Source organism: Pseudopodoces humilis, chromosome 6, assembly GCF_049639895.1.
Source record: "Pseudopodoces humilis isolate 2021_Gansu_Grassland_sample_001 chromosome 6, ASM4963989v1, whole genome shotgun sequence".
NCBI classification, from domain to species: domain Eukaryota; kingdom Metazoa; phylum Chordata; class Aves; order Passeriformes; family Paridae; genus Pseudopodoces; species Pseudopodoces humilis.
Window position 1 is genome coordinate 53220007 of NC_142205.1, and position 26794 is coordinate 53246800.

The 26794-nt window shown below is 40.6% G+C and overlaps 1 protein-coding gene across 4 annotated transcripts in view; it reads left to right on the forward strand.

Moving 5' to 3' along the window:
• The window catches only part of FAM13A (family with sequence similarity 13 member A), a 118004-nt gene that overhangs the window by 31621 nt on the left and 59589 nt on the right, over positions 1 to 26794 (forward strand). For all 4 annotated transcript variants that reach the window (XM_005530294.3, XM_014259033.2, XM_014259034.2 and 1 more), the window contains exon 6: positions 15041 to 15213. In XM_005530294.3, coding sequence (XP_005530351.2) covers positions 15041 to 15213 — 173 coding nt within the window. The remainder of the gene's footprint in view (positions 1 to 15040; positions 15214 to 26794) is intronic.

Consider the following 26794-nt stretch of genomic DNA (forward strand, 5'->3'; position numbering starts at 1 on the left):
TCATCTGGAAAACTCTGAAGGTGGGAGCTTCAGAAGAAGTCAGCAATAGATTCTTTTCCCCATATTAAAAGCAGTGAAATGCTCATTGACTTCAGTATAAATTCTATGAGTTTTTAAAAACCCCTCCTGTGAGTTCTGTGAAGATCACAGTTTCTCCAGAAGGTGATTGGTACACCCTGCTCTGTCTGGGGCACTTTTAGTGCCCCAAACCTCGTTGTCATAAACTGAGCTCAGACCAGTTGAGAGCAATGGGAGCATATGATGCATGGGACACAAGGGGCCAGATGCTCCTGAAGTCTGGATATGTATGCTCTTGAAAATGTTATGTATCCAGCAGATCCCAGCAGTATTTGACTTTAATTTCCAGCAGTGAACATCTCAGTTTCAGTGTTAAGGGGTCTGTTCTGAGAACCCTTACACGAGTAACTAGAACAATATAGAGACACGTAAGACTCCCTAATTTACTGCAGGTCAGGTATTTCTTTTGAAAGTAACATTGCATGAATTCCATGTGTGAAAAACTTTCTCCTTGTGAGTATCTTGGTTTTTAGATCTGAAAATACAGTTTGGCTTTTTCAAGACTGAGATTAAGCAATTGTAATGGGAGATGCATTGGAGAGCCTGGATTTTTCCCGTATCTAGTTCGTACCTCTCTTTTAGATCATACTTTTTCCATATATGATTAATATTACAGTAAACAGATAAATCAGATTCCAGTTTTCAAAACTGAAAGGTAGAATAAAATTTTCCCCTAAGCTGATCTTAGCTCTTTGGTTACTGAATGCATTTGTGCACATACACACAGAGTTAGGTAAACTCAGCAAGAGAGAAGTCTTGTTGTGCCACTTTGTAAATGTTTAATATGGTGTTTTTTTGATCTTAAATTCTGCTACAGGCTTCTTACAGGGTATGGTCATTGACACCTTAATCCCCTACCAGGTTATATATGATAGTGTGCTGGTTTAGGCTGGAGTAGAGTTAATTTTCTTCACAGTAGCTGGTATGGGACTGTATTTTGGATTTGTGCTGGAAACAGTGTTGGTAACACAGGGATGTTTTAGCTGCAGATTGTGGGGATGGGCATGGAAGATGAGTATTTTCCCTCAGTGAAGACTTTGTAACCTTTTACAAATTCTGGAATTATGTTTGATCCTGGCACTACCAGTTTAACTTTTTGTAGCATTCAGTCCTTCTGCATGGCTGGAGACACATTTTACTCTTTCTCCTGGAAAATACCATGATATTCCACAGATGGAGTTGGTAGTGTTGAGGTGCATCATGGGATTGTTACTGTATTTGTCATTTCCTTTCACCTATTGCAGTCCTCTCTAAAAATAATGGATTTCCACATCTCTCTCTTGCTTACGTATCACAACTCATGACCTTTGTACGTGTTTTATGACAATGAATGCAGTAGGTTACAGTTGTACTGATGTGAAACAGAGTAGCTTTTAGCTGTTTATTAAGAGACATGGTCTCAGGTAAAAGTCATATATATAAATAGTCTTGGAAGATCAAAAGGAAATGAAAGTTGAGCTGAAAAGGGTATTAGTTTTGTATTGAAAAGCAGTGATGCGTTTCTTTTGCAAACACTGAGATTCTCCTTTTTATCACTTCTATCTGAAACAACTTGGCTGAACTATGGTTATTAAAGTACAGTGTAAATGACGGCAGGGCAGAACAGCAGACAGGAAGAAACTGACACAGTGTTTATATGCTAGTAACAACCAAGGCAAAAAACTCATTTATAAATACTAGATGTTTCAATGTTTGTTATGAGTTTTGTTTAGTATGATTTACTGGCAATGTTCTCCCTTCTAACAATGATGTTTTCATCACTTGCTGGGTACAAAATAGAAGGGATGCCTAATACATTGAGAAGAGAATTTTTTTTCAGTTGCTGTTCACGTTAAATAATTTTCCTGAATTTTTCCTGAAGGTATCTGTGCCACTGAATGACAACTCTGTGAACTTATAAGTGAATAAAAATCAGTGATTCCATCCAGTTAACATTCATTAAAATACCTGTGACCATGTGAATTAGAAAATTCCTTTGAAGATCTCCGTACCACTGGCCACACAATTTTAGTCTTAGAGACACAGATTATTTGTTACGTTGCATGTCTTTTGGAGCCTTAATCAGCCATGAGCAATTTTGCATGGTCACAGGGGGGAAGACATTCCGTATTGTCTCCATTTTGTGAGTAAGAGGAGCAGTGCTGTAACTACCTGGGCAACCTTTGACAGCACTGCTGCATGTCACACCTGCCCTGCTATGCACCAGGGAACTTACTGCAGGGGGTGGTGTATTTGCCACTGCAGCATCAAATAAAGGGAGAGCCAGGAACTCTTGAATCCACTGTTCCTTTTGCACTGCACGGTGCACAACACTGTTGTAGCCTTGGGAAAATTCACAGGTGTGACCCTGGTGACATCTACCTGAGGCAAAGGCTGCACTGCGGTGTTACGTGGAGGGAAGCAGAATATTCCCTCTGTGCTGTACAGCTGCTGACCCAGTAAACAGTCAGCTGTTGCAGTCTGTCCTCATGCAATCAGCTAATGCATCATTCCTGCAGTCATTTGCAGCATGGAATTCACTGAATAATCCTCTTAATGTCTGCTCATCATACAAAGGAGTGGCTGTGCTGGCTCACACTGGGGATCCATCTAATCCAGTGTGCTACTTCCAACACTGCCCATAAGCAGATGTCAAGGGAGGAGAAGGATAGGGTAGCAAGGTGCTTCCTCCATTTTTTCTACCAGTTCATGACTATTCTCGGAAGTTTTCCTGCTCTTGTTAGGGTTTTTGTATTTAGTGATGTCCAGAGTAATTGTCTTGTGTCTCTAGCAGGAGTGTAAGCTTTTTGCTTCCGACATATCATCTGTAAAAGTGTGCCACAAATTGCTTCCTTTCACATGAAGAACTGACTCCTTTTGTTTGTTACAAATGTGGCTTTCACTAGTGTCATTTGAAGGTCACCTGATTTTGGTTTTTTGTGTTTTTTTTTGTTTTTTGTTTTTTGTTTTTTGCTTTGAACAGGAGGACACAGTGAACAGTCCAACAGAACATATCCACCACCCATGACCCCTACAAGCTACTATGGTGGTTGGGGGTTTTCTTCCTGATGAAAAATTACCACTGGTATTTGCAGCCCTAATCACTGTGCTGAGAACAATTATTTTTTTCTGTCAAAGCCCCCTGCACAGAGCCAGTGAACAATCCCATATAACAGCTTTTCTCTTTTGGGGCACAAGGCTAAACACTTTGATGAAATAAATTGGATGACATTTCGGTGAAGTCAGAATGGCAGATTCTTTATTGCAGAAGGAAATTTGACTCCTTGTTTCTATTAAAAAAAAACTAGTCTGTGCTTTAATTAAGAAAAGTTTCACATTGATAAAAGTTCAAGTTTATTTTAATTACAGTGGTCTTCTATGTAGTAGCAGCTAAAAAATAGATCTGGTGCTTTTTAGAAGCATTTAAAACTTGAACTGAGAAACCCACAGGCCAGTTTCCTCTGATTATGCAGTGTGTGAGACCAGAAACAGATTAATTACTGAATTGAGCAGGAAAGAGAGGATGAGCACAGCATTAATAATGAGATTGTTCCAAAGATAACTGGGAATACTATGTTTTCAACCAATAAGTTTATTGTTGTTATTAAAATACAGCACAATGTATAACCATTGTTTTTAGTAGTTTATTTTTTTCCTAATTCCTTCCTTAAGCAGTCATAATCAGTTGCATTTAAAGTCTTGTGTCAGTGTGGTAGCATGCTGCAAATACAAAAGACTTTAAATTGACTGCACAGGTCAGTATCTCCTGTGACCACAGTTGACTGAGGCTGAAACATAACAATTTTTATTTATTCAGCATTTTGCTGAAGAGGATAAAAGTGAGGATAGTGTTCTGTTCTGTTTTGAACTTTGCATCCAAGACAGGTAACAGTGTAAGATGCAAGTATGCTGTATGAATCCCTCTAACTTAAAAATGGCAATGGATAAGGGAAACAGTACAGTTTATTATTATACTGTAAGATTAGGAGGACCTGCAAGTCTCTAAATTGGCCACATTTGCAGATGTAGGAAATGACTGAAAGCTTTGCTTTATTCTGATAGACTTCTGACAGCACAATTTGCCAATAAATATTGCCTGTCATAGTTAGCAAATCAAATGTTCTCTGGCTTTCCCTGTGATCTTGTCAATTCTTGCATGAAAATCATTACAGAAACTTAGTTCAAAACCTGGATTTGACAGTGTCCTGTACAGATGCTGATGATTTACTTTGGCCCAAGTACTCTTGATAGAAAATTTATTAACTGTGGTGGGACTTGATGCCATCATGAACAGGTACTCTAGTTTGAGCAGGTTTTGGGAAGTATGAGATGGTGATTGCTGGCAGCTGTTGATAGTAAGCAGGTCTTGGGTAACTTTCCAGATGTAAACAGTTAATGCTGATTGTTGAGTACATACACTTGAACAAAGCAAAGTTTGTTTTGTATCCAGTCTGCTGCACTGGAGACTTTTTCTTCACATGAGAATGGAAAGTATGCAATTGCTAATAAGCCACACTTCTTAGAGCATTCTCTGGAGATTTGTGATGTCCTAGAAGAGTGATGCTCAGGTAGTACTTCTTCATGCTAGTCATTTTGTGGCTCCAAGTTCATTTATCCCAGTTGTACAGGAGCCATGTCATGGGTTTTAAGGGAAATCAGGCTTTAAAGCACAACAGATTTCATCCCACTGTTTCATGAACTTCACAAGCAATGCTAAAAATGAATAAATAGAAATCTCAAAGAATTCTCAAGCTTCAGTAATTCAGAGATGCACTGAAATGCATATAGGTAGTTATGTAATAATGTTATTTTTTAATGCAAATACAAAGGTTGGTGTAATTGCTTAGGTCCTTAGCAGAAATGCAGACAGACAGGTGCTTTTTAAGGTCTTTGCAAGTGTGACCTTACTAAATGTTGTCGATTTTACTACTGTGTGTGGAATGCAAGTGCCTGACTTTAAATACTTGCATTTGAAAATTACAATTTGGGTTTATTGACTCCTAGTATGAGAGTGTTCTGAGAGCAAGAATCAGATCTCTGAACATGTAGTTATATAATCTGTGCTAGAGGAGTTAGGAATCAGTTTAACTGTGGTCAGAAATAGCTAAATTGACTTGACTTTTTGATCTGTAAATTCACAGGATGTTTAGAAAAAAAATAAATTCCAAAATGTGCTTAGTTTCTGAAGTAAAACATGCTATTGGAAATGAGCTTCTACTTTCTGGGTTTTAAAGAGTAAAATCAGACATACTGCTAGTCCTTCACAAGCTAATATGCAAGAACAAAACACTTGACAGTAGTGGTTCCTCAGCTTAAAGTGTGTTTGAGATTGTGGTTTTCTTTTAAGTTTTCCAAGTAGCCCAGGAACCTGAGCAGCCTGAAAAAGTGAATATTAGGCCTGCCTGATATTCCTAGTAGATTCTGTCTTTCAACTTGTATCATTCATGTTAATGGTGGTGAGTTCTTTTTCTTGTCCTAATTAACATAAAGATGTGCTGTACAGTTACTAACAGCCAGTTTGTAGGAGGAGTGGTATAATCTTATAGTAATGTTTGCCTTGTAAAAACCAGCATGAATTGAAGGACAGTAGGGAAGGGGCAGGACATTTGCAAGTGTTGGAATAAACTGTAAATAATATCTTTTCTAAGAGAATCAGAAAAATATATTTTTGTGCATTCTGCCCAGTGCAATTAAGACCTCTTACCAGAGCCTGCCTTTAGCGGACTTTTGGAGGTTAATGTTTAATAGGTTATTTTGATGTGTTCCTAGCATATGGATCTCCTTCTCCCTTGGAAATATTATTTTGTACAAATTAAATGCATTTCTATACTGAAACACATGAATCTGTATGTGCTATTACAAAATCCATGATGGAGCAGTTAATAGTGTGCTATCAGAGGCTTTTCTACACTTCTATTCTCATTTTTCATCTCTGATCAGCATAATAAAAGCAATTATTGTATGATTCCTGAAATCTCTGACTATTGTATGCTCACTTAATACTTTTCAGTCAGTGGCAAGCCTGATTCTACATTAACTGCAGGAACATTGATTTCTAACTTTTGCTGTCAGCTGACAGAAGAATATGATCTAACACACTTAGGTGATTCACTTGAGTCATTTCTCTGTGATGACTTGTACTTACAACTGGAGGTGTACTTATAATGAAGATATGGTGCCATAAAAATGGGTGATAGAAAACACCTATGAGATCACCTTGAAGGTTCTGTTAGAGTACAGAATGTATTTTTAACTCCTTTTCTGGTTCAGAGGTGAATGATCCAAGAACAGGATTGTTCCTGTCCTTCTGTTACTGGATTGTTATGTGGTCTAGTGGAATTTCTAGTGGAGTCTCAGCCTATCTGTATTACCCAGTGTTGATTCAGAGGGCCATAAAAATGAGCTTGGGCATGTTTAGCGCCAGTTTATTGGTATAAGAGTGCTGCTCCACCTGTGTTCAAAATTCCTAAGGCCTGAACCGCTTTTATTACAGAGTTTGTAAACAGAATTCCTCATTGCTGAGAAGGAAAAGGGATTGAAGAGTGGGAGCTGAAGTCAGCCTTTACAGTCATCTTTTCAGTTGTTCAGGTTCCCTGGTTAATGAGTTGGTCATATGTTAATGCAGGGCAGGAGGAATACAGAGGTAAAGCTAATGTTTTCCTTTAAGGATCTGCCTGCACTTTATGGGATATAGCACAGTTCAGACCAGTGCCAACAGTGTCTTTTAGGCAGCAAATTCTTTCATGACTGTGTAATTGTCATGCTGTGAGCAGGAGAAGCACCATACATGGAGAAAGACAGGTTTCTTAACATCTTGTTTTAACCTTTCCAACCTACTTATGTGAACTTCAGTGGAACAGCTCTGAATTTTGGCACAGCTTCACATTTTTCTAATGAAGAAATCCTTTGGCAGACACTTACTTGTTTACACCTCAAACAGTTGGCCAGCAGGAAGGATGATGGAATGTAATGGGCACTGTACTGACTTACCTTTGTTCTCTGGCTTTTGATGGACTCATTAACATTTGCCCTTTAACAGCACAGCAGAGAGTTACAGAGCATTTGCTTTAGGACTTCTTCACTGGACATGACAATTATTTTAAGAATATATGAAATACCAAATAATGCCCATTGTAACTACAGTAACTTAGCATAATTTTTCTTGCTCTGCTATTATTCTGAATGGGCAGGTGAATACAGACATGAGCAGAAAGTCAGCCCTGTGGGAAGCTGAGAGCAGGAAATGTCACCATAGTTAGCCTTCTAAGTTCATTCCTGTATTTCTCCTGTGATTGTGACCATCTGGCCATATTTTTGCTTTTTACTCTCAATGCAGTTTACTCTCAATCATCTGTTCAAGCTAAGAGAGTCCAAAGTGGATAAAAGGCAGAAGTTACTCCAAGAGGAGCAGTGTCCCAGCGGTGCAGTGAGAACTCTAGGATTTGGATGTGGATAACTTCTAGTATCCTTGTGGGACACATTCAGGATTGTGACCAAGGCTGGGGTTTTTTTTGTGTGTCTCAAGAGGCCATAGGGTTTGTTGCTGCACAGAGATGATAAGACAATGGGCTGTCATATCTCTTCAGTGTGAAGTCATGCATGCTTGTTTTGCCTTTAAGGTTGGGGTTTTTTTTTCCTATTTAATCCACCAGGGAAACTCAGCTTGCCTTTTGCTGAGATTCCTAGGACCCCTGATTTGCAAAGTCCACATCAATCCCACTTTTTTCCTCTCTGCCTGGATATAGCTCTGTTCAGTTCAGAACATTGCTTGCACTACGTTTCCTTTGGCAGACAGATGCCAGGCAGCAGTTGGCAATTGCTGGGAGCTGGTTGTATCTGCTGGCTTGATGCCTGTACATCCTGTTGCTTTTTGGCCTACATCCCATGCACGCTGCAAGCTTGCAGCATTTTGACAGAGCTGCCTGGAGAGCTGCACAGGGCAGGAGGCTGAAGGAATTCCCTAAGGCAAATGTGCCTGACCTGCAGAAAAAGGGCCTTAAGGTGTTGCTGATTCACTTCAACAACCTCCTATTGTGCGTCTCTCATGGAGAGTCATAGGCTAAGATAATCTTGCTAGTGGGTTGATTTCTTAATTTTGAATGTATTTAGGACAGGATAGCTTTGGGTTCAGGTTACATCTTTCTGGAGTGTACAGTTTTAATGTTTAACCTTCAGAGAAAATTTGGAGCTTTTTCACTGAATCTGCTTTGGTTTATGAGACATGATTTTGACCTTGAGAGTTTACTGAAACAAAATTACGGGATTCACAGCCAGTGACAAGTAAACTACCTCTGGAGCTAGAAATGCCATATTTGCATAACTGTGCTTGAATTTCATAGGCTTTCTGAGAGCATTTGCTAGCTCCTTATCTCTGAAATCAAGCAGTGTTAGCAATGTGTGTGTTTACTTTCAAGCATTTAAGCAGTTCTGCTGTTCACTGTGGCTTTGGTCAAATATAGAGGCTGTGGTGTTGTTTCCTGAGCTCTGTCAGGCTTGGTGCTATGACCACTGCCCTGGGGATCCTGTTCCAGTGCCCAACCACCCTCTGGGTGAAGAACCTTTTCCTAACACCCGACCTAAACCTCCCCTGACACAACTTCAGACTATTCCCTCAGGTCCTGTCACTGGTGACCACAGAAACAAGATGAGTGCCTTCCCCTCCTCTTCCGCTCATGAAAAGCTGTAACTGCAGTGAGGGCTCCTCCAGGCTGAACAGACCAAATGACCTCAGTCACTCCTCATACAGCTCCCCCTTAAGACCATCTTCTGGTCTTAAGAAAGAGGCATCTTCATTGCCCTCCTTTGGACACTGATCTTTTAATACCTTTCTTACATTGTGGCTCCCTAAACTACCCCCAGAACTCTAGGTGAGGCTGCCCCAGTGCAGAGCAGAGTGGGACAATCCCCTCCTTAATGCTGTGCCTGATGTCCCCCAGGACAAGGTTGGTGCTCCTGGCTGCCAGGGCACTCCTGACCCATGTTCAACTTGCCATCGACCAGGACCCCCAGGCCCCTTTCCACAGTGCTGCCTTCCATCATCTCATTCCCCACTCTCTCTGTACATCCAGAACTGCCTTCCATCATCTCATTCCCCACTCTCTCCATACATCCAGAACTGCCTTCCATCATCTCATTCCCCACTCTCTCTGTACATCCAGAACTGCCCCACCCCAGGTGTGGAATGTGGCGCTTTCCCTGATTGAACTTCACATGGTTGGTGGTTGCCTAGGCCTCTGATTTGTTGAGGTATCTCTGCAGGGGAAGTGAATAACTCCTCCCAGTGTAGTGTCCTCGACAAACTTATTCAGTGTCCCTTAAAGTCCTGTGTACTAAGTAATTCATGAAGATGTTGAAGAGCAAGAGCCTAAGATTGGGCCCTGTGGAATGCCACCTGTGACCAGTCACCAGTCTGATGTCACCCTGTAGTCTCTGTAACCCTTTGTGCCCAACAGATGAGCCAGTTGCTCACCCATCCCATGATGTGTTTATCCAGCTGAGTGCTGGACATTTTGTCCAAGATACTGTGAGAGACAGTATTGAAAGCTTTACCAAAATCCAGAAGATTCCCTTGATCATCTAGATGGGTTACCATGTCATAAAAGGAAATTAAGTTGGACAAGCAAGACTGGGATGTAGTTTAAATGACGATAGTACTCATCTCTTTGATTTCAAAGAGTCTTGTTCTCATTAAGACATGTGAATTTGCATAAAACATCAGAATTTCAGTGAACTTTAAAGATTCATACACTTTAGAGTTTCATAAAACTTATAACTTTGATATCTGAGAAGAGCAGAGTGCAGAGGAGGTGTTTTAGTCATCCAATGCCTAAAAATACAAGGAGAGTAAGAGAAATCCAAATTTGGCAATTGTAGCTGCACGTATTGTAAAGATGACCACATTTATCGTGACTTTATAGCTTCAGTAAGACTGTTAATCAAGGAAGGACTTCAGGTTTGGTTTTGAGTGTGGAAGAGAGTTGGTAACTGAATTATTTTTCAAGTATGTGTTGACCCTGCTAAACTTGGAACAATTACAGAGCTATTGATCTTTGTCTCCCAGTGTCAGTAATTTGAGATGATGAGACATCTTTAATTTGAGAAGAACTTCACAACTGTAATACGCCTATGTGGTTTTAAAATCAATATTGTAGGTGGTAGGTGAAGTGATGAATCACAGTGGGTTTTAGTGGCATTTTTACATTTCATTATTTTCTGAATAGAATCTATGTTTTGGGGAAGCATTTGGGCATAAGCCCATTGTAAGTAAGACAGCAGCCCTACTAAAGACAGCTGTACTGAGGGACACCACTTGTCACCAGTCTGGGACTGGGACATTGAGCCCTGGACCACTTCTCCCCGGATGCAACCACCCAGCCAATCCTCATCCACTGAACAGTGTATCCATCAAATCTATGTCTCTGCAATTTGGAGGAGGATGTGGTAGAGGCTGTGTCAAAGGCCTTGCAAAGTCCAGCAGATAACATCTGCAGTTCTTCCCTTGCCTTTACCTCTACTGTTATGGGGAAAAGTGGCAGAATAATTCAGGTTTGTTTGGATTATGTTGTTCCACAGCCTCTCTGACATTCAAACCATGACTTTGGCACTTGTTTCCTCACACACAAATTCTGTGCCATGGCCAGTAACGTAATCACACCTTCAGCAGGAGCATAGGAGTAGAAAGTGAGAGAATAATGTAAGAACTATGAGATGAATGTAACTGAAGAATCTCACTGCAGATTTATCTCTGCCTTTGAAAGGCCTTTGGACCTGAAATATATCTGCTACTCACAGCTGCAGTAGATTTATGCTATCCAGATTCATCCCAGAAGTCCTTTACTGCGATGAAATGATGGTGGAGCTGGTGTTGTGTGAGAACTGCCTGCAGTATGAAGTTTTGGAGAACAACACTAGTACAGCATAAATGACTTGAAGGGATTTGCTGTCTCAGCAGGAATTTCCACAGATTCTCTGGGGCAATTCAGGATGACCTAAACCCTCTGACAAAATCTGTCTCCAAACAAAGCCTGATATAATTGTCATTACCATTAACTTTGGTAGAGAGCTGTAAGCTCTGTGTATGAATGGAGTGAGTGGAATATATTTTGTTCAAGAGTTTTCAGTGGCCAGATACCAAGTGTGGGTGACTTTGGCAGGTGGCTCATTCATTCCCTGGTCATTTGACTGGGCAGAACTGGTTGAATCAGGTTGATTAGCTGTCAGGCATGAGTTACAGCTGGCTAATGTTCTCCCTTTCTCAGTCCTTCACAAAGCAGAGGTAATGCTGATGAGTGGATAGATGGACCTTAAAGCTTTGTGCTGATAGCTAACCAAATTGAGACTAGAGTGAAAAAGAAGACAGCATTTCAAATTTCCATGCATTGCTTGGGGTTGCCTGTGTTATTCCAAAGAAACATACCTTTTTCTGTTCCATGGGATATTTGTATTGATATAGACAACTTGTAAGTTGAAAAAGCACTAGGGTGGCAAAGTATGGAGCCTTTCAAAAAGTAATACAGACTTCTTGGCTTTGGTGGACAACTGTAAGAATTCCATTTGTGTATTAAGAAAATTTTTGAGGGAGGTTTCTCTTGTCTGGAAGAGTACTATGTTCGTACACCTTTAAACAAAAAAATGTGCTGTGTATGTTTTAAATACCTGGTGAGTTTTTTTAGGATTACCTTATAGAAATAACTTTATTATCCTTTCAATGATGACATTAAATATAAACTCACGCCTAGTTTCTTCCAGAAGATCTGCATTTAGACTTCATAATTACTTAACTCAAATGGGTATGAATTGTCTAATTTTTGGACACGTTCATGCATAGCTTGAGATATTGGAAATATTTTGTTTTCCTACTTAAGAACATGAGTGAAATACTCAGAAAAGCAGGATGACCTTTGCTAATGATCTGTCTTTAAACCATGTTGATTTGTATGCTCAGAGCTCTCCAGACTCATCAGGAGGAACTCCTGTTCTTCAAGAACAGAGAAAGATGAGTCACCATACCACATCAGATCTTTAAAATATTCATCTTTGAACCCAGGAGGTTCTGACAACTCACGGGGAGACAAAACATCCCTATGATGCAGCTAGACAGTTATGAAGAATCTTGATGGTGGAGTTGTGTGGGATGATGTCACTTGACTGGTCAGCTTGTGCCTCCAGGTGAAAGGTTTTCTTGCACTTTCTTCAACACCCATTATGGTGCATGTTTATACTGGTCATAAAACTGACTAATTTCTGTTACAACTGCAAACATAGTTCCTTGCATCTGAACTTTGAGACAACAAAACTCTCGACAGCCAAATGCAGGATGTATGTTGTAATATTTCCTTGTAGTTTTCTGTTCTTTGGTGTTTTTGTTGTCCTTTCTTGTTCCTTTGATTGTCAGTAGCACCTGATGCTATTTTGTTTGTATTTGGCTGAGAATGAAGGTGTACTTTAAATTATAGAGTAGCAGATGTCAGCAGAGTCCATGCTTTCAGTGGCCACAGACTTTAGCAATGCTGTAACAATCCACAAGATACCTGCTTCAGGCTGGGTCTGATCTTTGTCAAATGCAATATGAGGTTAATCTTCACCAGAGAAAAAACTTTGAGGAAACAAAAATCAAATTATTTTTTCTTCAGCCAAAGCCTACTCTCTAGGCTTGTCCTTGGATTTGTTGGTGTCATCTTACAAAGTGAAGCTTTGTATGTTATTTACAAAGATTTATAGATGTGTTTGTTTAGTGGTTAGATTTTGCCAGGGACAAAATGCTGCTTTGACAGATGCCACACCACATCAGGCATCTCAGTATGCAGAAGGCCATATGTTCTTGAGCTGAGCTTGTTTAGCCTGGAGAAGAGGTTGAGGGGTGACATTATTGCTGTCTACATGTACTTGAAAGGAATTTGTTGCCAGTTGGGTTCTGGTCTCTTCTTCAGTGCCTCCACACCCCAGGCCCTGCTGCCTCCTGTTGTAATTCTCTCCTGTAACATTGTCATTGTGTAGCTCCCAGTCTTCCCTCCTCCCCACAGACACAGTTTTCCCTTTTGAAATCACAGCGCAGCTGCTGTTTTGTACCAGCTGAGAGGCGCTGCCCATGTGCCCAGTTCCCCGGGTGCCAACAGCCAGAGACCGCTGCAGGTGATGGGCTAACAGAGTGCTGCTGGACCAGCAGTGGTCCAAAGATGAGATCCTGACTTCAGGTAAAATGCCCATTGATGCCAGCAAAGTCAGAATCTTACTCAGAGGAAGCAGTCCAGAGGCTGAAACTGGGAAGTTTTCTCAATATCTCTCTCTGATTTCTCTTTGCACTGATACATATTTTATCATTTTATTCCCTACAAAGCTCAGTAAGAAGCAGCCTTCTGTCCCATGAAACTTTTCAACACTCACAAAACATTTTAAAGCAGCTGTGAGTGGAATGAAGTACTAGAAACATAAATAAATTTTACAAAAAACCTTTAGGGTAAGCCGGGTATGAAAAGGAGTTCAGAAATTTTGATTTACTGTCCAGCAGATTTGTAACTACAGCAGGCAGCAGAACTGAGAAACAAATGGATAATTAAAGTCATTAGGAGGCACCAGCATTATTTCTTTAGAGAAAAAATTGTTGCAGAAAGCCTGTGAACATGTGCATAGGTATAGTCAGTATAGTACACTTGAATTTTTGGTTTTCATGGGATTGTCAGTGGTTTCTAAAGAAGCTAAGATAGCTTGTGATCAGAAGGAAAGACTTGTTATGGATTAATAACTAGAAAGCAGTAAAAAGATATGATTGGTTTATTGGTGGAGAATGGTTTTCTGCTAAGTCCCTTAAGTATCTTCATTGGAATCTGTGCTATTTAACTGCTTCCATAATGACCTAGAAAATACTCAATGTACTCCTAATAGGAAAGTATTCAAGGTAGGAAAAACTAAAAGCTGGCTACAAGGACTTTCAGAATGCCTCTAATTTACTCTTTATTGGGTGAAAAAATGATTACTGAGTTTCCATCATTATGTGCTAACTATGTCCACAGATTATATAAATGTGTGTACTGATGAGTTCCAAATTAAGTAATCATGAAAACAATAAAAAGTTAGATTTTCATGAGAAGCCACCACTAAATCTGCCTTCATATATAATGCCACATGCAGTTCTGACTACATTTTAGAAAGGACTTCATAGTAGGTGAAAAGGTGTAGAGAAAAGTAGCAAAAATTATCAAACACATGAGTGTAACTTCTTTAAAATGAGAGACTATATAAACTCATGTTTTTCTGTCTGATTAGAGACCACTACTGAAGTAGTATAAAATCAAGATTGGTTTGGGGAAGGTGGTTAAGGAAAAGTTACTGGCAAATTCTCATAATTCAAAACCAAGGGAAGGATTATGTCACCATACCTAAAATAGAAGTACTTTTCAATCAATTTTAATCAATGTGTAACAAAGTTACGAAACTCCCAGCTGTAGGATCCTGGCAAAGGCTAAAACCAGAAGGGAACACAAGAGAAAACTACATAATCACAAAGGTTAGGTTCAATGTTTGCTGTTAAAATGAGGGGCAGACCTCCAAACTTGCTCTTCTCTCCTAAGCATTCTTAGGGCACGTGTTGGTATCAGTTGTCATTAAAAAGGGTGAGAAGAGGGTTGAGAAGGCTATAATAATTGCTGTTAGCATCTGTTTCTCCAGCAGTGTCAAGAAGCAAATTCAGTGCAAACTTTTTTAGTCTGTCTGCTGTGATACAGGAAATAAGTATTTATTTCATTTATCTTTCTTAATTTTTTTCTTGCCCCTGCTCTTTCAATAGACATGCCTTTATTTTTCTTTAAATACTCGTTATCAAGCTGACTGTTTGATTTATATGTGTTTTGTAGTATTGTTTTGCACCCTGTCACCTTTGCTGTTTGTACACTGGTACAGAATGTCTTTCAGTTACAGATTATCTGAAAGGGCTCTTCTGGCCTCTCTTCCTTTCACATTTCAATTTTCTCTCTCCTTGCTTCTGTAGATGACCGAACTCCCAACGGAACAATCCAGCCAAATGTGCCTATTGCCACAACCAGGCCAGTCAGATGGAATATCTCAAGTCAGCCTCCAATTAACAGACAGTGGTTCATGTGGAAAGGAGATGGACTTAGCAGATGAAATCTCCTTCATTAACAATGATGTGTTTTTCTCCAGGTTAGTGTTCTTTTTTTGTCTTTGTCTCTTTCTTTGTTTTGTACCTGCACCTCTGGTTCTGGGCACTTTGAACACTTACACAGGATACTGGGGTGTAAGATAAATTAATGTGTGTTTTCCTGTTGAGTGCATACACTCCAAAGCCAGCTGTGTGCTTTGGTTTGCCTTTCCAACATAAAATTTCAAGCATATGAAGGTAGCTTACTTGGTTAAAGAGTGCAGGTGGACAGGTCTGATCTACAATCAGGCAATTACATGGAAATTACACCGAGCACAAGATGCAACCAAAACGTGTCTCCTTTGAATAATGAAGTGTATTTGATCTGCCCAGTTTAATTCTTAACAGACAGTTGGCTTTATTCTTACTCTTAAATCCAAAAAGGAAGGGGCTTTTGAAGGGTTTTCTCTTTCTGCCAAGAATAATGCTACTGATAGTACTGCTCCACTCAGACAAGAATAGAAGAGTATGTGTAGAGTATCTGTACAAGTATCTTTCTGAATTTATCTATGAGAGTCTATCAGTTTAAAGCATCTACAAAAGTATCTATCTAAAAGAGTATTTTGAGTTTTGATTGCTGGCAGATTGTCCAGCAATCTGTTAAGTGAACACTTGATGGGCATTTTGCTTTCTTGTAAATCCTTCCCTGCACATCAGGTTGAACCTTTTCATTATTCTCAGGATATTGAATTGAGTCTGCTGTTCGCTCCCCTCTTGTGTCAAGTGCAGCACATGAGGGATTCAGGTTACTATGGGAAATTGCAGTGTGCTACCGAAATTAGGAATTTGTCTGATGTGGGAAATAGCGCTATTCACATGTCATGGAACAGAACACTGCAGTGTCCCAGCATACCAACCAGGAGCACAAAGCAGAAGCAGTGCTGCCAGACACGTAACTGAGCGACTTCTCTGTGTAAGCAGGAGGCGTGTGCTATTCTCAGCACCAGTGCAGACAGACAGCACTCAGTTTACGAGACAAGTTAGCGAATTATGCACTAACACCAGATGTTGATTCATAGTAGTGGTGGTGAAGCATAGATGTTGAATTTGGTTTCTAGCCCTTGGCAGGCACACATGCTCTTCAACTTTTAGCTATGTTAGCTGTGTGCTTCACTCTTCCCAAGCTTCCCCAAAAATTTCTGCAGCCAGAACACATCAAGTTTGTTTACATGGCTTCATTAATCCAGCTGCTTTTGACTGAGATGAGTTAGAAATCAATGATCAGAGCAGGTCAGCTGGCAAATTGGAGAAGGCAACACAGTTCTAACAGCTAGACAGGGCCAGGCAGGTGGGGCTGTGGCAGTTCCAGCCTTCTGTGTTGATATGCTGGAGCCTGGCAGAGAGTGTGCCTGTACTCTGCTGTGTGTTCCAAGGTGTAAAGGGAAATGAAGTGCCCAAGGGTTGAAATCAAGAACTGCCAGGTCTCGTGTCTGGGAAGGTGCGTGTGACTGATGTACTTCATGAAGTACCCCAACAAACTGCCTTTCTTTTGGGAGAGCAGTTCCCAAACAATGTATTTATTTGCTGTAGGGAATCCTGCTTTCCTGTCAATGTGTAATTGCTTAGAAGAGTACTGTTGAAGTAGGGGACAGTTGGGACAGTCCTGGCACAGGACATTAAGTACCAAATGAAACGTGTTTGTAACTAGGCAGAAGCCTGAACTTCATGCTCAGGCCTTGGGTTGAAAGATGTCTGCACCTCTGATTTTATCTGGGAAATTAATTAAGTGTAGAAATTAATACTCTTGAAATCCCATTTTGTTGAAGAATGCCCTAGTTTTCTGTCCTGTCACATTCCTGTACATACTTACCTAATTGCGTTGAATATCTCTGCTGCCGTTTGCTTCTGGTACTGTTTTGTCAGTGATCTACTGCTGCTGCTGAAGGAGGAGTAGGTAGTGTTTCCTGTTTTCTTCCCAGCTTCATGTTGTTGGGTAGGATGGGATGGAGAGAAGGCCCCAGACCAGGGGAAGAGCGGAGAGAGGTATCTAGCAGACTTGACATGCTTGGGGAACACCTGTCTGTGCAACAGGCACAAACCTTGATTCCCTGGCATCAGTGTAGTGCTCTGATATATCAGGAGTCATTTTAAACATGGTTTTTTGGCAGCTTTGTGCCACTCCCATGTAATTTAAGCCCACAATGAGGTATTACCTGGTGTTATTTCAGTGCAAGGCTATTATTAGGAGTTTTCATCTTTTCCAGCAGGGCTCTGGCATCTGACCTAGATTACAAAGTGCTTTGCAAACACACTGCTATTCTTGTTGGGGGGTTTTGTGTCACAAGGCACAAGGTACTTACAGTTCTAAAATAAATGTTATCATTAATTATTTGTAATTACCAGATAAATTTTAGTGAAACTACTGTATCTGCTCAGCTATGATATGATCTTTGTTAGAAAAGAATAAAGGTTGTTCTTGGCAGTGATAATCATTTGCTGTTTCATGAAAACGCCTCTGGTTTGTTCCCTTTCCACTCTCAGATACCGTGATACGGGTGGATTAGAAGAGGATGAAGGGCTACATAGGACAGTAGATGCAGAATTCCACCTTTAACAGCTTCACCAGTGTAACAGTCAAGAAATAACCACACGCTAAGCCCCTAAGGCTCCCTCCAGCAAGGATTACAATCTTTAATAAATTTTCCAGCAGTTTCATTTGACACTAGAGCCTCCAGGGAGAAACTAGGAGACTTCCAGTTGATTGGTGATTTTTAATACTACTTAAAATGCCTCTTAATATGTATCTTCATATGGTTGTCCTTAAAATGAAGATCCACATATTAAGTAGCAACTATTGTTTGCAATAGTTGTATTGTTTATAAACTAATCTATAAACTATTTAATAATAGTTTATTATATTAATTTGTATTATAAAATTTATAATAAACTATAAACTTGTTTTTAAGCTAAGTTGTGACTATGTCTTCTATAATGACTTAACATTTTTAAAAATATTGAAAGTCATGTTATGCCTCCTTACAGGTATGATATTCCTCATTGCAGGAGTTTTTTGTAGGTGTTGCTGTCATCTGAAATATGCAATATATCAGTTGCAGTCAAAACACTGCAGAGCATAAAATCTGTATCACCTTCTGTTCACAACAGTTATCTTAAGAAAATGTTATATGTAAAGTTATGTTCTTTTTTTCTGAACAAAATAGATGGATTAACTATGTAGCTGCAGTCCCCAGTAGCACATAATGTATGTGTTGTTTTGAAAATTGCCTCATTATTATAGCTGTATTTCAAGGCAAACTGCTAATTATGCAGTAGCAGAAAAGCATACTTTGCAGCTCTTGAGTAAATCCAAAAACGGTGGAGAAAGAAAGAGAGAAAGGAAGAAAGTAGGGAGGGGGGAGGAGAGGAGAGGAGAGACTGGTCCTCTGAAAAAAAGATGAAAGTTTTTAGGCAATATACAGCCTTTTACTTACTTCTATAAGTCTTATCTCATTTTTGCAAGAGCTCCTGTGCAGAACTTAGGGCAGCCAAACCTCCAGAGGCTGGGAACCACACACATCCTTTGTCTTTACCTGGATGAGAGCCACAAGACACACACTGCAGACTCAGGAGCTGGAGGAGGCAACAACTTTTGACTGGAGAGTGGGCTGGAGGGAATGGGCCACCCTGGGGCCTTACCAAACCTTCTGTGAAAGGGATCTGGAGTGGAGCTCTGGGAGGCTAAGTCCCTGTTTGGGTCCCTCTTTCTTTCTCTGTCTGGAGGGAAAGTCTCCTCAAAGCTCTGGTTCATACATAATTGCAGAAGGAATTGACATGATTTTGAGTATGTTTAGAGGTACTGAAACTTCAAATAACTGCTTCAAATAGTAGATTCAAATGGCTTTTACTTCAATGTGAGATATATTGAGATTTACATGGACACAAAGGTAGGAGGGCCTCTTGCGAGCAATTCTCTTGCCTTTCATGCTAAACTTTGTATACAAGCAAAGAGAAGAGAGAGCCTTCAGGAAGGTAGGAAAATGCTTCTTGCAGTCAACAGGTGAAGCAGGGGATTGAGGATGATGAGCATAAATGTCTTTCCTGATACTGGCTCAGAGGTGCTTGCTGTCTGCAGACTTTGGTTGACACTATGCTGGATCTTTTCTCCAGGAAAGGGTGCTGAAATATGTTTTTTTGTTGTACTTGTCTATTCTAGCACTTGCTGGAGCTGCATCGCTTTGCACTCCTGGGACTGTTTTGAAGAGTGATCCCTCAGTAGGAGAGCATCCTACTGTTTGTGGTGCTGTTAGGCTCTGCATGGAAATATCAAAGGAGTGCAGCTGAGTACCCATCCTTGCCTAGTAGTGACTGGGAGCTGGGGAATGGGTGCCATGTATGGGAGTCAGTCTTTATGAAAAGCACTGTGCAGCTCCTCAGAGCCACAGCTTAAGAGCAACCACAGCAGTTGTTTAGTAAGCCAGTCTTCTGTATTTTGTAGCCACGTCTTTGTGTGCCAGAGATCACAAATTCCTGTTTGTGACTGCCATCACAGCTGCAATGAGATTTGCCAGCACAGATATGCTGTGCTGGCTTTCTGACACGTGCATGTTCTCAAATAGAAGGTTTATTTACATCAGCCTTTTGTTCACAAAAATCCTTATATCTGGCCTGTGTCCTGAAAATAAAGAGACCACATGCCTAGTACTGTGGTAGCATCCCTAAAATAAAGGGTTGGTTATTGTACCCTGCTGTGCCTTCTTCTTAATGACACTGTGTATTTTCACTGCTAGTTATTGAGGTATGAAAACATACATATATTTGTACACTGAGAAGTTTGTGCTTACTTTGCCTATGTTGGCTTTCCTCTTAGCAGCTGCGGTTTAAAACCAAGGCAAGCCAAAACTTATCATTATTCTCTGGCATGTGATAAGAATTGGCCTGTTCTTGCCAGAACAAATCAAACAGGGGGGCTAGTGTTGTTTGCTTAGCTGACTATTTTTGTTTAGGTTTGGGGTTTTTTTGTTTTTGAAGTCTGTCATGCCAGTACATTCAGTCCCCGTCAAAAGTATTAATTTGCCTTACCACTGAGGAGCCTTGCTGCCAAGTTTACATAAGGGATTGCAGCCAGGCAGCAGGCAGGGCTGCCCTCCAACAGCCATGGATTCTTCAAGAAGATGATTCAGGAAAGGGGTAAAGGTCTGGAGCGTTGGTAGGGAGGTGGTAAGCACAGTTGCCCTCTGCTTTATTCAGCCTTCAGCAGCCTCTGGCAGGTCCTGTTCGGAGCCCTCAGAGAGAACATTTTATGTAAAGTGTTGTTACTTTTTGCCACTTTCTCTCTTTAGGTTGAGTTACTTTTTCCAAGCTGACTCATTTAACTTCGCAAGTACATTTGTCTCCACCCTCCTATGCAATCAGTACTTTTCTTTCTTGCATTGTGGGATGCTGGCAGCAGGAGCTGCCTTACATAATGAGTTGTTAAGAAAAGCATTTAGTTTTCTAAAAACACAGCCACAAAAACATGTGATTCCTGTGTCTGTCCAAGGCAGGTGACTGTGAATGGTAAATCAGGGTGTGGTCTGAGCTCTTCCTGGGTTCTGCTCCCCTGTCTATAGTCTTGATGTAATAACAGTTACAGGCACATGTAATTATGTAGATTTTTTCCATGCAAGTCACCTGGGTGGATTTCAGTGTGTTTTTCCAAGCATCTGACCTTTCTCTTCCACCCTGCACAGGTTACTCCTTTAAATTAGACTTTGTCCATCCCACTGATCTAACTTGCCTTTATAATTCTAGCAATTTCATCTCTTTTTGCAAGATTTAAATGGGGACAAATTATGGCTTGTGGGATGGAGAATATTTTGATTCTGATGCCCTGACCTGTGCCACAGAAGTGGAGGTTCATCTTGTAAGCAAGAAGAATCATATATGAAACAAAGATCTGGTGACTATTCAAGGTAGAAGGCACATATGCACTTTTATTGTCATAATGTGCATATGAAAACATAAGTTCTTCTTTCGGTCCATGAGCCAAGTATATTAGCTTTTCCTGTTTCCTGGGACAGCATCCAGCATCCAGCAGCCTTAGAAATCAGAAAGAGAATAAATTCACACAAATTAAGTAACAAAGCTGGGAAAAAATTGCTCCCTTTCTGTACCTCAGGCATTGCTCTTTCAGCTAGAAGGATTCTTTATTTTGTAATCTGCTTTTGCTGTGAGGAGGAAGTCCCTACATCTCATGAAGCTGATGGCTTTCTGATACCAACTGGGTCACATAGTAGATTTGCTGAGGAAATAAAAGACAAGTATCTGTATGATTTTTAAGTAATTTTTAAATAAAAGGATATGTGACCTCTTATTGGAGAACACAATAATAATGAGTTTAGGCTAACCTTGGAAATCTTTGTGCTTTTAATATTCATGTGTATATAAACCAAGACACCCATCACTAAGCTGTGTTTCAAGCAAGAAGGGAAGAAGCAAAGCCTCTGCACTGTGACTTGACTTATTTTTACTTCAAGTAAGTAGTTCCCTCTCTCGTGTAACTTCCTTGGGCTGTCTGCTGAAGTGCCTGATCCATTGTTCAGATGGGGAGCTTCAGCACAGAGCGCTTTGTTTCCGTTAGCTTTGCAGAGCCAGCAGTTTTCTACCACCTGAGGCTGTGAGGTATTCCTTCCCCTGTGGCTCTCCAGAGGGGACCTGGGGCTGTGTCCTGCAGGCAGTCCCCACAGGAAGATCAGCAGGGAGAGGTCACCGGGTTCTCAGTCAGGTTTGTTTGCTGCTGCAATTTCCCGGTTCAGCTGGGAGAGCTGTGTGTTTGGACGTTGTGTTCAGCACGTTGCAGCGTAGGCTGCTGGGTTCAGCTGTGACTTCCTGTGACACACATGTATATTTTTATTCAAAGTGGTCAGCTGGCTGTCTAATAAGAAGAGGCTGAGTGTGGCACAGCAGAGTTGTCACTCATTGCTCCTGTCACTTTGCTTGCATTGGTTTGGCTCCAAGCTGTTTCAGTGTTGTAAAATCCTTCTCTTTCACGGTCAGTGGCCATGAGAGATTTCCTCTCATTTTTTCTGTTGTGAGGAGTATGATCCCAAGCTGACTGCTTATCTACAAATTGCACTTCTCAGATTGGCTCAGCGCCTTCCACCCAGCCGGAGAGGCTTGCAGTTAGGAAATATGAAGATAATTCTGTTCCTGTACCAAAGCTTTTCTTTTCATTATGCACCTGCTGAAATAGTGTGTTTATGCTAGGGATGCCTGCAAAGAGAGACCACTGGGTAGTTGCAAAGAAAAACTAAAAGCTGCTTGGTTCCTTCCAGTTGTTAAGGCTTTGACATGACTCCTGGAAACAAAGATTCCACCACTAGTTCCTCAGGTCCTTTCACTGTCTCAAGCTCTGTGCATTCAGAAAGTTTGAGTCACTTAGGGAGGGATTAATATCTAATAGTTTTGTTGTTCTGCATTATGGTTAAGAACTATCTAGCCACTGTAAAATGATTGAGAGCACTACTAACACTACACCATATTTTATAAAATTTATAGACGTTTCCTTCCAAAAAACCCATCCTGAAACTTCAGAAAGTGTCAAATTGGAAAAAAAAAATATTCAAGTGACCACTGTTCTAACAGGGCTATTAAGCATCACAGAAAAAAACTTTCCTCTAGAATCTTCTTAGCTTTTGCTGGATGTATGCTACTTGAGTAGAAAAATATGTTTTTTTCCCAAGACTCTGAGAGGTGGTTGGGGAGTTGAAAACTTTCAGACCTTACCCATGTTGTTCTGAATGTTGCTGATAATGAACTTGTATGATGAACTTGTTTTCCTGCAGATTCCACTTGTGCCACTCCTGACAGGAATGTCCTGCAGTGGGACAGAAACGTGTTTGCGCAGCCTGGACATGCACAGAGCAGCTGGGCTCAAAGCTGACGTTGCAAATGAGGGGCACAGCAGTGAGCTGTGCTGATTAAGCCCAGTATCGCTGTATCTGGCTGTGCACAAACAACCATTTGTTGTTTCTTGCTGTACACACAGCTGGGAGCAGGAAGAAGCCCCAAGGCTGACCCGAGAGAGCTGTGTTCTGCTCAAATGCCGTCAGGTTTTAATGGATCTGGTCAGAGTTGCCTTTTAGCAGGATCTCCCTTGCTTTTGTGGCAGATGCATCTTGAAGCTCTAGGCAGAGAGCTGGACTTACTCTCACCCAGCTCACTCTTGTTTTAGTGCCTCCCAGCCAGAGTCAATCTCTCCTGCCGAGTCATCTTTTTCCCACCAGCTCTCCCAGGAGCCAGGCCGGCCACAGAGGCACTGGAGCAAGGGGAGGACTCCTTTCAGTCACTTCATCAGCTGGAGGAGAGGAGCTATTCCTGGAGGGTTTTTTCTGGAGGGTGACTCTGCCAGACTGCCGCCTTTGCCAACACAGACAGCAGTTTATCTTTCAGTGGAGTAAAAAACCACATGCAACAAACGTGAATGATGTGGCCTGTTCCTCTGCTTTCCCCAGCCCTTTCCCATATCCTTGTTTTTCGTGTGAACTACACGCATGTCACTAGAAGGTGCTTTAGGAAGCAGGGAACATGAAGGGTGCAGAGGTATGGACTTCAAAGGATAGTAATTTTGTAGAGGATTGGAAAGGCGTTTTCGGAAGATGGGAAAGTATAAAAGCAGTGACATTTTTGTAGGTAATATAAATCATGGAGGGAGCACCAGAGATTCCTTTAAAATTTTTTTAAAACCTTTTTGCTAACAAATGAATGCTTGTTCTTCATTGTTTTCAACGACATTTTCATTGATCTGAAACAGCTGGATTTTTAAAAAGCCTTTGTACAAACAGTTTTGTAGAAATAACAATTTAGTGTTTTAAAGAAATAAGAATTTAGAGGAGTGGGAGAAATTTCATTGGACACTAAAATTTAGGAATTTCATTAGATTAGCAGAGCTTTTGAGAAAGCCTTCTTTGAAAATAATTTGTGGACTCCTGCTTGTTTGCTTGCTCTCCAATGCTCTGGCACTTGAACTAACTGGTGGAAATGAAGAACCTAGTGACCTTGTCACTCAGCGTGCTTTACCCTGTTCCCACAGCAGATTAGCTGGCACAACCATTCGTTACTTGTTGCTTTCCCAAGAAACCCTATAGGAACCTTCTCCCAGTCCTCCCCCTTCTCCAGGATGGAGGCCAAGAAGTAATTTCTGGGCTATCCCATGGGGTGAGAGTCCTTTGGAACAAGTTAAAGCAGCGGACAGGCGGGTGTGGCAGTGCTTGTGAAGGACACTGCTGTTTAATGAAGGGAAGCCACAGCAGCAAATCCAGGTCTCCAGGGAGCATGCGGTGTCCCTTGCAATGGGAAATGAACTTTTGTGCTTTTCTGTTGGATGAGCTCAGGAGTGCTGAGAACCTGAAGCTCTGAGAAGCTTTCAGTTTGGTCCATACTTTTCTCCTGTCCCTGCCAGTTTAAAGAACAGTTCTGGAATATGTTTCCTGCTTAACAGATTGTAACTAGCTTAAAAGGTTTAAAAGGTAATTTGGCCTCTTAAGTTGCAGGAAGGAACAGAAAAGCAACTGTGCAAAAAACAATATATCCTCCACAGTTATGCCATCAAGGCTTGTATTTCTATGCCAGTGCAAAAAATAAAAGGGGTAAAATGAAGTCAGCTGAGAGCAACCTGCTTCTCTTTTGGACAGGAGGAGTATCAGTTATGAAAATAAATAAGAAAACTGAGAAAATTCCATCTAGACAGTTTACATAAGGCTTGGTGTTCCTAAACAGAGGCAACTGTAATTTATGAGAACATTAAAAATTCACTATAGTTATTGATTAATTAGATCAGTAGTTAATTATTCTCATCACTTTAGAATGTCGTAATTTCTAGGCACGATTTGCCTATCTTGGACTTCCAACCATTTAGTCTTTGTCAGTTTGTGAGTACTAGGTCAAGTATTAACGTTTCCTGCATACATTGACAATTTTCTTTGAAAAGCACTAAAATGTGTGGGTTTAGTTTTTGTGTGCCCTTCATGGGTCATCTCAGCACTCTTCAGTTTTTCACAATTTGCTCGGGAATAGGAATTCCTGTACTGATCAAAATCTTTTGTAGCAACCAACCCAGTAGGAAATACAGACATAAGACACCTTTTTGACATCCATGTCACATAATACACCATCAACATGATGATCCACCTTTCTGAGGATTGCTCTTTCACTAAATTGTGTTTTTAATGTATTAGTTGGTCTTTCTTCCTCTTTGTACCCTTTTGGAGGAGGTCTTTTTAATTGTCTGTCTTGCTTTGTTTGGACTTGAAGGGCCACAGTTTCCAAGTACAGTTTCTATTTACATATGGCTTGCTTATTTCATATGTGCACACAAGTCTTCTGGCTTGCAGGAGATTTTCTAGGGTGTTTATCATTTATAATGGCAGATGTTCACATGCACAGATACTTTAAAGAGGAAAATGTGTGTATTAATCTAAGTACGTGTACATAAATAATGGAATTTTTAATTTTGTATTGGTGGTATTTTGAAAAGTACATTCTGTAATTTTCAGTCTGGCAGTATCTTTCCTTTGCATTTCATGTTTCTGCCAGAGGGAAAATATTGCATAACTTAGTAAACATTGTGGGAATAAATTGATGGTATTGAGTAGCATCCTAAAAGCCCTCAGATTTTGTCAGACCGGACAAGATTGTCTTTCCTCGTATTTTTTTTTTTTAAATTTTTAATAGTACCTGATTTGTGTATGACTGTACAGTGAAGCAAGGGATAACTGCTTTTCAGGAGGCAAACACAACCATATCCTCATAAAATCCATTATTTAGATCACATATCTTGTGTCCTCTGTTGCTGCTCACAGATCCTCTTCTCTTGTTGCTTTATATGCTGAGAAAATTACTCGGTGCGCAGCAAAATATGAAAAGGAAAGAAAGAGAAGAAAGCACTTCTGTAATGATGATTGACAGGAGGCTTCCTTTCCAAACATGCAGTTGTTCTTTAAACTTTGATGGAGGAAAGTGATTATTCATATTTAGTTCCAGCCAGTATTTTTCTTCCTTTGTTGAAACTCAGTAAGAAATTTACAAATCAAATAGTTTGAACACAGGTGTTGCCTTGGTGTAGGTGCTGAAGTGTGGTGGTATGTGTTGGTATTTCAAGGGACTTTATAATTTTTATTGTTACTTGCTATTTTCCTGAAGTGTTTACAATACACTAGGGAGAATACAGTCAGTGGAGAGGATGCTGTGCCTGTCCTGAGAGAGGGTTTTTCCTCATCCTCTGTTTCTATAGTTGGTGGTACCATAAGGGGCTTCTGCAGCGCATTGTTGTTGTCAACAGATGAGTTTGGCCTTTTTGAGTAATAGAAATGCAAGAGCTATATGAAAGTTGCAGAAGAGGTTTTGTCCTCTTTGTTTGATATGGGAGAACAAATTCAACAAGTAAAGCAAATCCAAAACAAAATGCTGTATAATCCCAGGTTTTATGTGTGGTAGCCCAGCTTGAGTTATGCAAGTTAAAAAAAGGCATAAGAGGGCAAGGGGAGGGTAGGAATTCCTGCCTCTGACAAATACCAAGTTGGTTTTAGCGTCAACATCTGTGTGAAGGAAGTGGAATTGTTTGGAGATAAGAGTGCAGCTTTCTGGCAGCTTTTGTCTGCCTGCTTT